The sequence below is a fragment of the Lottia gigantea genome (genome assembly GCF_000327385.1).
Source record: "Lottia gigantea unplaced genomic scaffold LOTGIsca_166, whole genome shotgun sequence".
Classification (NCBI taxonomy): domain Eukaryota; kingdom Metazoa; phylum Mollusca; class Gastropoda; family Lottiidae; genus Lottia; species Lottia gigantea.
Genome location: NW_008708067.1, coordinates 55,542 through 72,548, shown reverse-complemented (window position 1 = coordinate 72,548; position 17,007 = coordinate 55,542). Strand labels below are relative to the sequence as shown.

The 17,007-nt window shown below is 33.4% G+C and overlaps 2 protein-coding genes across 2 annotated transcripts; one reads left to right on the top strand and one right to left on the bottom strand.

The window, feature by feature from the left end:
* Positions 1-2,153: 2,153 nt before the first annotated feature.
* Positions 2,154-5,977, top strand: LOTGIDRAFT_173606 (hypothetical protein; the record flags this gene model as incomplete). Its single annotated transcript, XM_009051381.1, has 6 exons — positions 2,154-2,207; positions 2,619-2,780; positions 3,435-3,575; positions 3,929-4,024; positions 4,528-4,675; positions 5,874-5,977. 6 exons carry the CDS (start codon positions 2,154-2,156, stop codon positions 5,975-5,977), a joined length of 705 nt encoding a protein of 234 aa, XP_009049629.1.
* On the bottom strand, positions 5,840-9,979 carry LOTGIDRAFT_238747 (hypothetical protein). The gene is made up of 7 exons (XM_009051380.1): positions 9,894-9,979; positions 9,522-9,683; positions 8,052-8,195; positions 7,499-7,594; positions 6,900-7,035; positions 6,549-6,651; positions 5,840-6,360 (listed from the first exon to the last, which is right to left on the bottom strand). The coding sequence occupies exons 1-7, from the start codon at positions 9,945-9,947 to the stop codon at positions 6,327-6,329; spliced, it is 729 nt and encodes a 242-aa protein (XP_009049628.1). The 5' UTR covers positions 9,948-9,979; the 3' UTR covers positions 5,840-6,326.
* Between the last annotated feature and the right edge of the window lie 7,028 nt (positions 9,980-17,007).

The following is a 17,007-nucleotide window of genomic DNA, read 5'->3' as shown; positions in this document are numbered from 1 at the left end:
GAAAGAAGATTTCTAAAAATAGCCTGGACTACATTCCTATACAATCATTTGCATAAAATGTTTTAGTGGAGTGAGTTCATATACGGACTCACCACTAATTCATTTGCCATATCTTCCCATTTTCAATCATGAAAATCAACCTTCTAGAACTTTCCCAGAAATCTTGTTGAAAACTTTCCAATATGCACACAAAAGGACTATTTTTAGAATTATCCTTCCGCATGTAAATCTTTCATCATCTCAAAATATAGAAGAAAATTCAATGTGAGACATCAAATTCCAAATATAGACAAATAATTGGTCAAAATTAGGCTTGCAAAAATCCCAGACAGGGAGAAAGATGGTTTCTAAAAATAGAGTCTAACCAAAAAATATTATAAATTTTACATAAGAACAGACTTAATATCGAATTGCCTCCATAGTTAAAGATATCTCCATGTTTGTCAAATAGATACAAAAAGTCCTTTTGTACTCATTATATTTCAAGTAACCGTACTAAGATACGATACCCGATCAAGGAACGTGAAAACTCGTAAAAGAAGCACCTTAACTATCCGTTCGACTAATCATACCTTAGTTTCCGAAACAGGTTTTTTTTAGCTTACATAATCAGTACTTGTGTTCACAGCTCATCGTTGAAATTTGAGCCTTCAAATCCATGTGTATCCATAATTATTCAAAGTTAAAAATTCGACTAGAATTTTAGTGAGACTATGTCATAGGAATAGACAGTGAAATATAGGAATAGACAGTGAAATATAGGAATAGACAGTGGAATTTCTAGTTTGAGGTATATTTGAAGGGATTACGCGATTTTCGTGCGTTTTAGTACTTCTTAAGACTATTAAAGCACAATAAAGACCAAAATCAATGCCCGAAAAGGCTGACTGATCCTCTTCAAATTACTTATTGTGAGATGAGAAATTGTCAAAACAATATGTAGGAGAAACGGAAAATAAATTTCACAGATCGGATATCAAATAAAAGAAAGACTATATTGACAGTATATGAAAACTCTTCTTGACATAACTTAGTGAAATGGTTTATCACCCAATAATCAGAACTATTGAAAAATAAAAAATATATATAAGAAATATGAGTAATTGCACTCTTTCTTACCAACGTGTTCATTTAGTTTTCAAACACACAAGAAGATAAACATTTTTCTAACAGGACGCTGTCATTTGTCAAAAGATTTAGGGGCGAAATCATTCGTCGACTATTGTAGATATATATTTTTGTATTCGATTCGAACTGTTTACTGTATATAATAATAAAAAAAACATTGTGTAATGGCGTGTAATACGCCAGTGATTCGAGACTGTATTAAATCAGTGTAAATATGACATTATACGTTATTCCAATGAAAATATTTCTTCATGAAGTTTTGTGATTACTTTAGCGTTAAAAAAATTATTTCCAAAATAAAGAGATATCAAGAAAGATTGATATACATTTACATGTAAGATTGAAAGTTTTGTGACATTAGATGTAAAACAAAGACCTTGAAAATATGCCCTAATATATTATTCAAAGGACGCTGTCATTTGTCAAAATTCGAGGTTGCAAAATCTGTAACACCGACAATACAGTGCATGCCTGGTCACCTACCCCCTCCGAGCAAATGCTCAACATAATGGTACTAGTACTTATACGAGCACTTGTAGAGTAATAGACTTAAAACGTGAGGTGCTTGTAGTGTAGAAATCCACATCATTAAACTCTTAAATATGGACAATGTGCATCTGGTAAATATCATAAAGGGTCAAAACGTGAGTACTCATCACGAGACATAGTTATTTATTATCTCAGTTCATACTACGAAGGTTGTTACCATAGACCGCGAAGCACGGGATGTCAATGGCCTCGTTTCTATTCATGTTTATAAGAAAGAACAAATTAATGAAAGGATTTGACAAAATATAATCCGGTATTGATGTACAGAGATTGCTTCGCATGAATGATTTTTTCTGTGCAAAATGAATGCAAAAAGAAATCATGTGTTAACGAAATAATCAGTTATAATTCAAATGTGTAAGATACAATAAAGAGACCTTGAAAGTTAAAGCTCTTGAATAAGCTGTGCATGTAATGAGATCTAAATATGCATATCCCTGCACTTGCATTTCTCACCCGTTTAAAAAGCTGAAGACATGGCCCCATCGACGTATGAACTTGGAGGAAAGGAAACTAATTCGGACGCCAAGGTAAGCAAATATACGTTTAATCTGAAGAAATATAATTACGCAAATCAATAAGAATTTACAAAATTTAATATAGACTTTTCAAGAATCTTAAAATAACATTGCAAAAAAAAGGGTTCAACCCGTGAGAGCTAAATTCAAAACGCTGAAGGAAAAAAATGGATTAGTTTTCACTACTTCCGCTTTTTAGTCCCACTGCATAAAGCACTTGACCTTGCTAAAATTTGACTGTTCACTACATTATTTTTACATTACTTGATGTATTTCTCAAACGATAAAAATAGCTCCTGCGTCCACTATTACTGCCGAGCTTAAATTAGCATCTTTCTTGTGCGCTAGCACTGCATGGATAGGAAACATAGAGAAACACACATTGCCTCAACTTAGCCTTGAGACCTACTTTATTTAATTCAGGTTGTGTTTCCAACAACATCCGCCGAAGACCAATTAAGAGAGATCCACAACACCAAGAAGTATAAGTATTTTGCTGGGGTTGTTTTACTTTCTGCTATACTCATATCAGCTGTTATTGTTGGGTCTGTTGCCTTACATCATCATCTTACCTCTAAACAAACGGTTAGTGCTTGATTGTGTGCCATTCATCCATGATTTACGAGTACCTTTGTTGTTGCATTCAGGATGTGTTATTTTTTGTTTTTTTTTGCAAATAATTCAGTGCCTTGTGATTGCTTTTGTTATCGATGAATGTTGATAAAGTAGAACAAATACATTTGTGCACATTCTGGTCCAACTCAATTTAAACTTAAAATAAGCAACGCAATCAGAATTGTATTGTGTCAATCCTGTTTAACGACTCGTGTTTATTTAGAATCGGAAACGTGAACAAATAAATTTGCTTTTCTGTACTGTGCATTAATCCTGTGCTCCAATTAGAATTCCATGATACGTATTAACCTAAAAACAATATGTTTGAAAATTCTGTTGGTATACTGGAAATATCAATTACACATTAAAGAGGTTTTCTAAAATGTATGAGCATCAAGGACACTGGATAGCATCAAGTCGCATTCTTCGAATTTTCAATCAGACGTCTGTGATTCCTTCAATTTCACTAAAACTAGAAAAAAAAAGTTTAGAAAAGCTCTTTACAATGTCTTTAGGATACGGATACAAGAGGGAGCGACATAGGTGCACCTAGGTTTGGTTTACCATATCTATTTATTTATTCACATCTTTCTCCTAACTTACAACTTAATTATCTATTTATAGGACTTTGACACAAAAATCGTTTATAAAGGATATCCTATACCAGAGCATGTCCATGTAGATTTCACCAGTAAAATAACGTACGTGAACAATTCGCGATACAACGAAGTTGTGGCTGCAAACAATCTACTTGACTATAAGAGGGTAAGCGGGAAAATTTTGTCAATATCAATCACCGAAAAGGTTCGACATAAAATCATTGTGGAAGAAGATTATTATAAATTGTGAAGAAAGGTGTGATTTGGACACGACAGAAAGATTGCTTCCTAACCCTTTTAAGGGAGCCCATATCAACCACGCGATTCTAGAATTTGAGAGCAATCCAGTTCTTCGCAGGTACCAATACCTTGTTCCTCTGATTACAACGGACACGATGAGATGCTCGGAATCGTCGATCGACGTGTTCAAAGTCAAATTTTTTATCATTGTGTCATTCAATGCATATTTAGAGCGTCATAGTTCAGTATTTGTGAGTTTGTGATAATTATTATTTGTAGCAATTACTGGTATGTAAGGATGTAAAAAACAAAGTGTGTTATGTAGATAAACTAAACGGCACATTTGAAGATGGAGTATCCAAGCTATCTAAAAAGGTAATTCCGTCTTCTGTGTCCACACAGCAGCTTTGAAGAAGTAGGACATGCAACTTTCATTTTAGTAATGAAAATAGTACATCAAGAATGACTAAATACTGAAGATTGTATGAACGATGGATGGTATAGTTTATTCCGTTGAACTTCACAAGGAGAATATGAACATGAATACCATAAATATCAAATACTTCGTTCATGACGATTTGATTAACACCACAATGTTTTGGGAATGGAATTCATACTGATAAAGGGAAATAACTACCAATAGGAATATTAGGCCTACGTATTATATGAAATTGACTATGCTTTTCTTTTTCGGATGTCCAATCAAGTCTCTCCCTTTAGTGATGAAAAATTTATATATAACTGAGTCCTCTTGAACAGGTAATAAGTAGGCATATACCATACCACTGATCCATTGCTCGTCTTCATTGGACTAATCATAAACATAGAAATAGTGTTCTCCATAGAATCTCATATAATTTTCATTTAATCAATTCTAGAAAGATTCAACTCCTGTCAAACACGTGATTACAGTTAAACTACCAGTTGATAAAAGAATTCTACAAAAATTCGCTGGAGATTCCATTGCTGATCATTGTAAAGGAACACCTTCGTTTTGGGTTCTTGATATGATCCCAACAAATTCTGGTTAGCAAATAATATATTTATTAAATTCTCATATTTTTGTGTTGATACATGTAAAGATTAGCACATATATCATTTCTTGTGGTTTTTTTTTTGATATTTTCTTCGGACGGAGAGTTTTATATACACCGAGCTCATTGGTGAGGTATTCCAAAGATGGGCTGTTGCTATATTTAACATTGTAATGTACAAGTCTAGTTAACAATTCATATGGTATAGATCTTTTATTGTATGTTTTCAATTTTATTCCAGATGGAATGAAGAATAGCACACAGACAGTAACTATAAACTGTCATGAGGATATACTAATCGTTTACAGAGATCATCAGACTGCAGAGTAATATTCAATTTCAAATCCCTTATAGTGTTAAAACCTACAACCTTACAATGCGAAATGATTTCAAAATCTAGTTTCTAATAAATATTTACTGTTTGGTGGTTTATTTTTCTCAAACGCCCATACCCATTGATCAACTGATATATTTTATATATTAAATTTGTGTCGAAGTATGTATCTTTCTTGCTATTTATGTGCAGACATGGAACTTATATTTATCTCATTTGTCACATATATTTTACATATGTCATGTATGTATGTGACTTTTACCTAGTGCGTAATTTTTCCCGTAATAAATTGGAGCTTTTCTGTGTGAAGACGATGAATTTTGCAGACGACAGCTAACAACATGACAACAAGCGATACATCCGAGGCAGCCATCACATAAAAAAAATCTCAATTTTTTTCCCAAAGAGGTAGAGACTTCAGCTTTGCCATTAGGTAAACTGAATCTGCCTTTAATCAATGGCAAATTATCACACATTGTCAACAATGAGAGAAAAAAAAGTAGGTAATTGCCGACAAGTAAGTTGGCTTTAGTTAGATCTGGTCATTGTAACCATGTAGGGGGTGGGGTAGTTATTTTCTGTAAGTGGAAATGGTTAGGACTTTTTAGGTCACTGCTACAAAAATTGCAATGTACTTGATCACATCAACATAGTATGTCCATTTAATACACATTTACTTGTGTATTTATTAAACATCGATCGAAGTATTGCATATATTTCTTTTTCATTCATTCATTATATTGTCTCCATGGCCGGAATGCTAGACAGGACCTTGTCCTTGTATATTGGGCCTAATTCTGACCAAATAAAGAGATTATTTATTCATTTAATTATTTATTCTGTTATTATTATTCAGGGTGTACAGTAAAACGGCTTTATTATACATTTACGCTTGTAACGGATATTTACGGACAGTTTAGACCATGTTTAGGTTACGGGCGGATTTACGGACACACATAACTTAAGTTGGTTTTGTGAAACGGTTGAAGCTGCTATTACATATGTACGCAAACTCAAGCTCATACTCAATAAAAATCGGACCAGAGCAAATCCTATCCAAATCAAATCCAATTTTCTGCTTACATGTGTCCTCAAACTCAACACCTTCGTAAGCGCAACGGATGGCTCGACGACTACGGGCAGTTTTATCCCCTATATGATATCATTACTGTAGGGGACTTTCCTCCCCTCTTTTGTTTAAAGACCCAATACCACTTGGTTTACAAAGACAGTTTTGCAGAATCATCGTACGTACATGTTATCACGTTTTGAGTTTGAGTTATGCTTTCATACAATCATTAGTAACAGTTTATGTATGGACGACCACTGGTAATTTACGAAGGGATTTTGAAAGGATATCCTGAAGTCGATTGACCTCCGAAAATGGTGAACCATGGCCTTTCATAAGATTGTAGCATTTGCATCCACTCTAAATATTCTAATAATGAATTTCTAGATGCTGTTTTGATTTTTAATCTCTATAGACACTACAGGTTTATTATATTCGTTTTCTTAAAAACGAAATCGTACTCCAACATGGACTTGCCACCCAGCATTTCCAAAATTGACACTTACGCCCGCACTGAACTGGCGTTTAATTCGGCATAGCTCTCCTGATTGACAAACTGCATCATCTACAAATTAAATTATAGTACATTAATGTCACATATTATGAGAATAGATGAATTTTGCCATAATGTTAAATATTTGTAAACCAAATAAGTTTTAAAAGATTTTTCTCTTCTCGAATACGTAGGCCTAGTCTTCTGTATAATGCATATTTATTATATAGTGGATAGTTTAATCCTTTAATGTTTTTGTCCCTTTGAATTGTATACAGAAATAGATACCAGTATTAATATCAATATACAATTCAGTTTACCTTCAACAAGCCAATAAGTTGGATCACCTTCACAATGGTCTGCGATATTTTCACCAATAAACTTTCTTAAAACGTCTGGTTCAACAGAATAATTACTTTGTTTGCGATGTACAACAGACGTTTTTGTTGTCGAGTCCTTAAAAAAGGAAAAAATTCGACATATTAAGTTTTATTGCAATGCGTTCGATAATCGAAATTTAAAAATTGCGATTTTAAAAAAAAGGCTTTGTCATGTGTCTTAATTTGCATACGTCTAAAATTGCTTGATCTTCCCTTTGATAAATAACAAATATTATGATCGAAATTGTGCTTTTGTTAAGTTGAACATCTTGAATATTTGTTCTATTGTACTTTAACTTTTTTGATTATATATTCCCGAAAAAGGCAACAGTTTTAAGCGGAAAAGCATGGGAATTCTAGTTCACTTTTATATTGTCTTCAAAACAGAGTGAGACTCCGTGTTTATTACATTGATTCGGAAATGAAATGTATTTGTATCTGAATCATCAATTATTAAAACATCCACAGCGTCCAACTTTTAAACCAGCGTCCAACTTTTAAACCAGTGTTGGTTTATCATGATTATGAGGTCTACTTACTATTTCAGCTAGTCGAGAAACATAATCATCAAAACTATAGGTGGTTTTATCTAAAAAGCACATTTTATGCGTTTCATCTCTATAGGCAATTATTTTCTGAAATATTACATAAAAACTATTAATGGGGCATTAGGTTTTATTTGTATGTCAAAAATTATTTTTTGCTCAAAATTGTGAAAACTATACACCAAAAATAGAAAGGTGTCCCTTAACGCATCTGAAATTTTAACTAAAAAAATCCAATCCGTAATTTTTTAACACCAAAACTATTTAAAATACAAGTTTGCTTAAACTATTTAAGTTTCTTATGCTTTTTGGAAAATTAATGTACGGATTTAAGTAAAATAAACGCCCATTTGTAAATAGAAATTTCCTTTCTATTCTCAAGGTTTAAACTAATTATATCGAGCTATTATAATCACAAACTCTAACTAGCTAAAAATGCTTAATTAACAGTTAGTACATCCCGCGTTTAATTTGTCCCTTTAAAACAAAGTACTTTTTCATCACTCTCTACAGTCATTTGAATTATTCTATCTTCTTGCATACTCACCTTTTGAAAATCGTGAAGGATATTACTGGCTACAATGTGCCCCTGCTGTGTACTATTTATGATTATCAATTTTCTATCATAATCAATCTTTACATGTTCTGGTACTTTCAAGTCGCCGCCATACCTTGGCTCGATATTAAATCCCTGAAAGAAAATTTTCAATATAGATCAGATGTGGATATTTGACTAAACATGGCACTACCAGACGCCATTTATATTGAAAAAAATTCTTCAGATTAAACTTTAGTGTCTCCAACAGAGTTGCCTCTCTATAATTTTTTCATTGGCTATCTGAGAAAGATGCTTGTGCATAATCGGGGATACTCAAGATAAAGATATGAGCAGTCTATTTTGGATCAAGTACTTGCTTATTTAACTCAGATTTGATTCTTGATAAACTCATTTATAGGTATCTTTTTGGTAAATGAGAATTATTTTTGGGTGAAATCAGTGTTTTTTATTCAAAATCTGTCGAATCAAATAACTCTTAATTTGAATTCAGATTTTTATCAATTTATTGAAAGTTTTAAGTATTTCAATTTTTAGTTAAGATTTAATGAGAAAAATGAAGAGTAAATATTGTTATTTTGAGGTGAAAAATGGATATTTTGGGAAATTGTGATTCTTATTTTCATTTTGTTTTCTCAGCTGGTTCCTGTGTTATATATATTTACTAGACTCTTCAAGGAAATTTGATCATTGACTCCACGTGTTAATCTTTTTTGGGGGGTGAAAAACACCTTTTTTGATCAAAAACAGGGAAATTGTACGTAATAGTGATGGATAGTTTTTAACTTCTCGAGTAACAGAAAAACCTATTCACTGAGCAGGACTAAGTGTAAATTTAGCAGGCAAAACAAATATTTTGGGTGAAAAACACGTTCCGGTTAAAAAACAAGACTAAATCATGGCAGTGGAAAGCTGAATTTGATTGAAATGTTGTAGTTCAGACGCCGACGCTATCAAGTCATATAAGAGATATCCTAAAGTTTGAAATAGCTTCTGACGTCACAAATTAGCAATAACAAACACTCAAACAGTCAAATCTTTACTGAATCATCTGTCAAAATGGTTATGATTTAGATCTATTTCGGTGACAATTGAATATTGCCGATTCGTTTAAAATAAAGTACAACACACAGAGATGTTACAAATATTCTATAATTGAAATCGGAAGTAGATCAATCTATTTGATAATGGAATTTCTCCAGAATTGGCAGCGTAGCCTACATTTCGCAATACTATTTCAGCAAAAATTGAAATCTTATGATTTATTGCCGATCCGGTTTCTCAGTATCATAAGCCGAATTAGTATACAATTCTTTCTTTTTCTGCATCAAAATAACTCATATTATGACGGCCACGTGAATCAAGAATGAAATTGACTTCACGTGAAATTGAAGATTTTTACTTATCTAAAAGCAAGTAAAATTAAAAACTATTATAGATATAAATAAATTGCACGCTTACCGTTTGTTTTGATTTAAGATGGTGATGTAAGGCGATTGAACCCAAAACCACAGCTGCTATGATGACAACAGAAATAACAACAACGCCAGCAAAATACTTGTATTTCTTGTTGTTGTTGGTCTTGTGTGGTTGATCTGTGGTCGACGCTGTTGGAAAAGCAACCTTATTTTTAAAAAAAATATATTATGTTACTAAGTTCAAAAGAAATTGACAATGCACAATTTAAGGTAGTTAAAGATGGTCTCGTTTTGAAACATTAAAACGCCAATTAATTATTTGCAAGACTACGACTATTACGAATTCAAGTTTGTTTCTCACTAAAATGAATTCGAGTACATATCAATCTTCTTTGTGAAAAGGCTAATTGCTTACATTGATGTCTTGTCCAGTTCCCTTTCCTCCGACTTCTACTGTTGGTGGTGTCATATCTTCAGCTTACAACCCGGATTAAAAAGCAGATGAGTCCTGTTTGACTTTGACTATTTTAATCTCAACACTTATATAGCTTCCACCAATTCTTGTCCAACCTATCATATTCAGGGATTTTCTACTTCCTTGTCCTTGAATTCACCTTAAAATTCATGACCAGAGTGAAGACGACAAAAAGATTTTTTATTTCTTTCTTGCTATGATACATTGCATTACTTTAAATAAAACTCTGTATTGATGTTTCAAATGAACAGGATCTAGAAATATCGCTTAAAACAAATATGACCTAGATAATATAATGTATATTGTATTTCTACACAAAAAGTATTTGAACCCCCACACGAAATGTGGTCTATCACTCCAGAAGACACAATTCTTGAAGGATTTGAGTAAATTGTTAATTATCTCCCAAGGATGAACCCTATCAAAAAATATGAAAATTTAATATGAGTTAATGCCCCTGATCTCCAAGAAGGAATATCTTACGGATTTTGTCTAACCTTGATGAAATTGTTCATTATCACCTATTTGATTAACCCTATCGAACAAACATAGAAAAATATTTAATATAAGTTACTGCCCCCGTTCTTAATTTGCTGTCTTACTTTCTACATTCGAAAGCGACAATTTTAAAACATGAACGACATTAAACTAAGAATAATTTACGAACTCGCTTTAATGCTCATAGGTCAGACATCAAATTAAAGAAAGACAAGCCTGTTTGTAATCATTTCAACCTCGACGACCATCCAATAGACGATCTCACCCTAATCCCAATTGAGCGTATAGAAATTGACTTGCCCGAAGATGAAACTACCAAATTCCGTCAATCTAGGGAGGCCCATTGGATTGAGACATTGAATACAGCAAGACCTATAGGACTAAATATTCATCATAATGTAGGCATAGCACCCTTTGTTGTCCCGTTTAATACAACCAGCAATCGAGCAAGCAAGATAGTTCATGCCCACTATAAGAGCCTTCAAGAGAAATTCCCCCATGTCTATAAGCAGAAAATGATAGTTGCATATTCAAAAAATAAGAACTTAAATGATAATATTGTTCATAGTAAACTAAAAACAATCAGAACATAACAGATACTATACTTCTCGCCCATCGGGCGAGTTATTTTTTCTAATTTCAGATCAGAATAAGAACAGAAGAAAACCCAATATCAAGACCCTTAATCCTAATTTCTAAATAAAGTGTCTGCTCCACCCTAGGCCTGTACATTTGGGAGAATCAAACCCTCCCTTCCCCGAAATCTAAATAAGTGTTTGTCTATTATATTTTATTGTATTTCATACATACACTTCTGTTGTTGCGATTATCACGGAAAGTTATCCTTATAATCAGATCTACATATATCAATCTTTTGCCATTCTATAAACGCCAATGAGAGAAAGGTAATATGTTTAAGAATATGCAGATGGATGTTAAGTTGTCTAACATTAATATGTACTAAGAAGTGGTGTTTATGCACTTCTTTAAGGGGATTATGAACTAAGTTTACATTTCTTTTCTACTACTTTTTAAATATGTTTATTGTTTGTGGGTAAACATTTAAATTTAAATTGTACCGCTTTCAGACATTCAACGGCGGTGTGTAAATACGAGTTTGTAAATTTTGGGTTTTTCCGTGGTCACGGACATCAATGTGTTCACTCAGTAGAATCACTCTCATTTTGGGCTTCCGGATTTGTCGTCTGTGCATGTCATTCTGTTCTGCAAATTATTTGTACAGCCAATATACAGAGGGAATTTGTTTTAAAGCAACCTTTTAACGGGGCAACACCAGTGATTCTGGAAAATAGAACATTCCTTTTTCTGATGGATCCTCTTTGGATGCCAATCCACCTTTTTGTTGTTGTGTTTATGGTCAGTGTTACATATTTTTGAGACTTGTCAGTTGGGAATACAAATTGAATTGGGTTTCAGTTTATAATGGAAATCTTTACCACGTGTTACAATATGAATCGATAAATAATACCAAACAGTGTGTCTTAATAATAATGGGGAATCTGCATCTTCATAAATCTGCTTTTGGAATAATTTCTTTGTGCTTAGTGGGCTTTGATAATCTTTGTGTAACCCTTTGCTTCAACAAACCACTCCAGTAGAGTGTTAACACTGTTTGTCTTTGACAAATTCAATGTCTCTTAATATTTGCAGCGCAGAGTTCCTGAGATACATCGTTAAGCTTCAGAATACAACTATCTCAGCAACACTAAAATGTCTCTTGCAGAAGCTGTGGCTAAATCAATACTCCAGCCAGTAGTCAGAATCTCGTACATGTGTTTTCCTTTCGGGCTAGCACTTGACAAAAGAAGACTGTTCTTTAAGCAAAACTCGACGGATTTTGTACGATCTAAAAATAAACAGTGAACTCATGAAAATCGATGTACAATATTGAATCATTAGTCACAATATTCTGTCGAAAAAAGAAATCCAAAACTTGGGCCATATATACTGACAATCCCCCTATAACTTATTCAAATGTGTTCATGCTCGTGTGTTTTACTGTATTGTAAATTATGTAATTAGTTGTAAGTACCTATATATTATACAATACAGTATGAACTAGAATTATTTACTTTAATGACGATTGTATCAGGATTTTATCGTTTTTTTATGAACTGCAGTTTCAATGCTAAAAAGTATTTTGTCAAGATAATGCTATCTTTCAATTCTACCAATTTAATCAAATTTAAAAATTCCACAGACTTTCAACAATGACAGGGTTGAAAAAAACCAAATGTATCCCAAGAAAAGTAATAGTAATAACATGTACAATTTTATTTAAGCCATAGTTGTATTTGAATTGGTAGGGAATCCACAATAACACTGTTTATCAATACAGTGCATGCCTTCAGTACATTGACAGTTGTGTTTTTCGGCTTCTTTTTCACAATCTTTCTTCTCTCCGCATTCATCTGAAAGTAAAGGAAACGTTAATAGAAATCATCATTATCATGCAGAGTCTTGCTGCTCATTTCACCCAATATCACTCTCCAATTCGGAAATTTTTTTTTCAAGCGGTAATTTAAAAATCGCTTACGGTTTCATCATTCGCACTCTCCATGTTGACGTACGCTAAGTTAAAGGAAAAAAAATTTCACAAGTATATGCGACCCCACGATTGGTCAGACACAAGCGTGTGCAATTTTAATAAAGTTACTGCCAGTGGTTCAACGTCTACGGGGCCCCACCCCCAGAAACAAGTAGTTGCCTAGCAAGATACGCCCACTTTCCTGGTATATACAAGGGCGGTCCCCAATCTGTGTCAAATTATAATAAAAATCTTATTGGTACATACAAAATTAAAAACATTCTAACATAAACTCACCAGCCAACAAATTTTGATTCCTTTTTTCTATTCAAGGGTAATAACTCAAATTCTGTTTGTCAAATTCGAACTTGTCAAAGATCTCAAGGACGGACAGGGGCGACGACAATATACGACCACATTATAAAATGCAAAATTAAAAAGCAATGTACCATACTATACAATTATAACCAAACTAAGCAACTAGCAGTATTTTCAAAATCTTTTAATCTTCCATTAACGGGCATTGTATTGAGAAAAATGATGAAAAGAATATGGGAAAAAAAGCAATCCCGGGGTAAGGGGCCCAACCTTACTCATCTAGTTGAGCCACTTGTTACTGTATATGTAATTAATAAACTTACGATCGCTTCCACAGTGTGAAACGCAGGTACATACATCATGGGAACATCTCACTTCAAATCCATTAGTACATGATGTTATACTGCAATCATTGTCCTGTTTACATCTCTCGCACAACACAACGGCTGAAATATATATATATATATCTGATTCTTGTACATTCCTTCCTCAAAATCATCCTTCCCGGATCGATCTGATGTCAAATATTTTCGAATTTGAGACAATATATGGTCTACAATATTCTGAAGAATGTATAAAATATAAAATTTTAAGATAACCGTGTAAAAAAAAAATAGTTAGCTAAAGCTAATAACGCAATCACAGAGCAACAGAGCAAAAAAATGTCATAAAATTCAATACAATATTTTCTTCCTAATTTTGCTCTGGCATTAGAGCATTCTCCTCAAATATTCCCAAGAAGTTTCGTAATATGTCGGCTCATAAAACTATCTTCAATAGCCAACTATAACCATCTTCTTCATATCCCAGTGATTTGAACAAAAGAGTTTTTCTTACCAACAAGAAGAGCTAATATGATGACGACTTTCATTTTGTTAGAGATAAGATTGTTCTGGTTTCCAAAAACTGGACGACCGTATTTTTATATCTTTGATGGCCACAAGGTCATAAAATCAAAACCAGCTGGAATCTCTCAAGAAAGATAATTCATAAATTTGATTAAGACTGACATTTTCGCTTATACCTGTCCTTTCCTTATGTTTAATCTAAGCTTATCTTCAATTTACCGGGGATACTTAAAACCGATAGTTCTGATCAAAGGTATGGTTGCCGGTCAATAAGCCAGGGAATAGTTATCATTGTGAAAAATGATGTAAAAAATAGCCATCGTAATACGCCCACAATTGGAATGGCAGCTAAGTCGTCCGGGAGGTTGACAAGAGTTTATCAATAAATTAAATAATTCGAAAACAATATTTTCATACTGCAAGGGCTTTATCCACAGCCTTTTTCTCTGAGGTGTTTAGAAGCTAAAGATTGAACACGTTTTTTAAAAAACAATAATAGCTATCTTTAGATTTTTTATTTTTAAATATGGTTCGTTAAAATCTGTTGAGAATTGTGCCTTGAACGAGATATCAAGGTAAAGGGCAATAACTCACATTAAATACTTTTTAGATTTTTTTTTTAGAAATATTAAAAAATTGCACCAAGTTTTGTCAAAATCCGTCAGGAATTGTGCCTTCTAGACATGTCACAAGCTAACATTTGAAAGCGTTTTTAAGAACAAGGGCAATTACTCAATATATTTTTTATTTGTCTGATTTTGAATAGGATTCATCATTTAGTGACAACAAACATTCACATCAAATTTTATCAAAATTTATCAATAAACCAACTCTCTATCGCGTCCACAAAACATTTTCACGAACAAGGGAAGTCACTCATTAAATATTTTTCGATTTGTCTGATTTTCAATAGGATTCTTCCTTAGGTGTTACAATCACTCGCACTAAATGTTATGAAAATCCATCAAGAAACCAACTCTTATCGTGCCCCAAAACAATTGTGGATAGATAGACAGACATTCATTTTGGGCGTATAAAAATGAATGACTGAAGAAGGCTAGGCCAGATATACATACATATGGTTGTTAAATACATTGTGCAAAGTCGTCCAAAACTATTGCACCTTCTACCGTGGTAGACTTTTGCAAGTAAATGACGATATAATGGTTAAGTCAATAACTTGTACTTCACTCCTTAAATCGACATGTTTTTTTGTTGTTTTTTTTTTTGCTCTAATCTTATCAAACCGACACCGACACTAATGTACACAGTCTATAACAGTCGGGATCACTTATGTGAAATAATTTACACCATATTCACGATCTGCCGATAATTTGAACAAAACTTTTAGCAGTAAACATGAAATCAACTGAAATAGTGAAATACTTAGCTATCTATCGACACACCTTTTGATTTTGACGAGTTATGCCCTTGACCTAATTAAAACGTGTCAATATATGTCTGCGAACACAATATAAAACTACAGCTTCATCACAGAAAATTGTTCACAGTTTTATGGGTTTTTTTTCTTATTTCAATGAAATTTGTTTTGATCGAAGATGTTGATAAGATCTTGCATGATTTCGATTTTGACGATTGTTTGAAAAGCGGTTCCCGAGTCCTTGTTATTGGCAAATTAATATATCTCATCTGTGATGCATTTACCGTTCCTTTTTTGGAGGATCGGTCTTGACTGTCTTCAACTCAGATTATTTTGATTTTGGGGTCTGAACTCCACTTCAACCTAGATTGTTTAGGTTTTACATTGGTTTTGGGGTCTCGACGCGGTTTCAACCTAGATTGTTTAGGTTTTGGGGTCTCCACAATGTCTTCAATCAAGATTGATTTGGTTTTGGGGTCTCGACTCTGACTTCAACCTAGATTGCTTTGGTTTTGGGGTCTCGACGCGGTTTCAATTTAGAATGTTTTGGTTTTGGGGTCTCTCAAACTAGATTATTTTCGTTTTGGGGTCTCTTTCTTCAGCCTAGATTGCCTTTGGTTTCGATTTTGAGTACCTTGAGCAGTTGAAGCTGTTGCATTGCATGAATATTTCTGTGCCATGGCCTCTGTAATGTAAATTGTTATTGAGCCTGATTTTGGTTTCTGGCGTATCTTCATAATAGGCACGTCAGATAAAACGTCTAGAATCGGATCACAGACATCGAGTCTGTCATTGGTCAGCTAAACTAAAGATAGGAGAGAGACCTTTCGCTAAGTATTTAAACACTTCTCGAAAATCGAAGTACTGTGTGCGTGCGAAACTTTCAATAGCTCTCCAAATCATGTTAATTTTTGGGAGAACTCGCCATTGTGCGGCCATAAATTTCTTTAGAACAGACACACAAGCAGCATTTACTGAAGCGGGGTTAACAGCAGTTCCTGTTTTCAGTTGTGCGATATCCAACTTAATAATGCTCTCTGAACCAGTAATAGTATTTAAACAGTACATTAGCAATTATTTATCGAATACTTTGTTAAATTTATTTCAAGAATTTCTTTCGATAGTATCATAGTAGGGGCTATCATACAATGAGCTTCTGATGGTCGCCGAAAACTGGCGATACATATGAATTCTCTCTCGAGAAACCCTATTATCATTGGAAGCATAATTGGTAACGACATTGGCTAGTTTCGATATACTAGTAAGAATATCACTCATCCAAAGCTGTCCCTTTAAACATCGTCAAATATCCAACAGATTATTCACGAACAAGCAATTCAATATATAAACTGAAATAAAAAATGTGCAAGGATTATTTATAAGGAATAAACTCACAATGGTTCTAAATTTTTGCTCGAGATATTTACGACCATTTCAGTATCTTATCATTAATTGTGACCA

Bases quoted from the DNA above. Each gene is read 5' to 3' on its own strand.
- LOTGIDRAFT_238747 (XM_009051380.1), bottom strand. From the start codon at position 9,947: ATGACACCACCAACAGTAGAAGTCGGAGGAAAGGGAACTGGACAAGAC. The intron at 9,684-9,893 runs GTAAGCAATTAG...TTTAAAAATAAG, and splicing joins GAACTGGACAAGACATCAAT to GTTGCTTTTCCAACAGCGTC. The intron at 7,036-7,498 runs GTAAGTAGACCT...TCCTTTTTTAAG, and splicing joins TTTCTCGACTAGCTGAAATA to GACTCGACAACAAAAACGTC.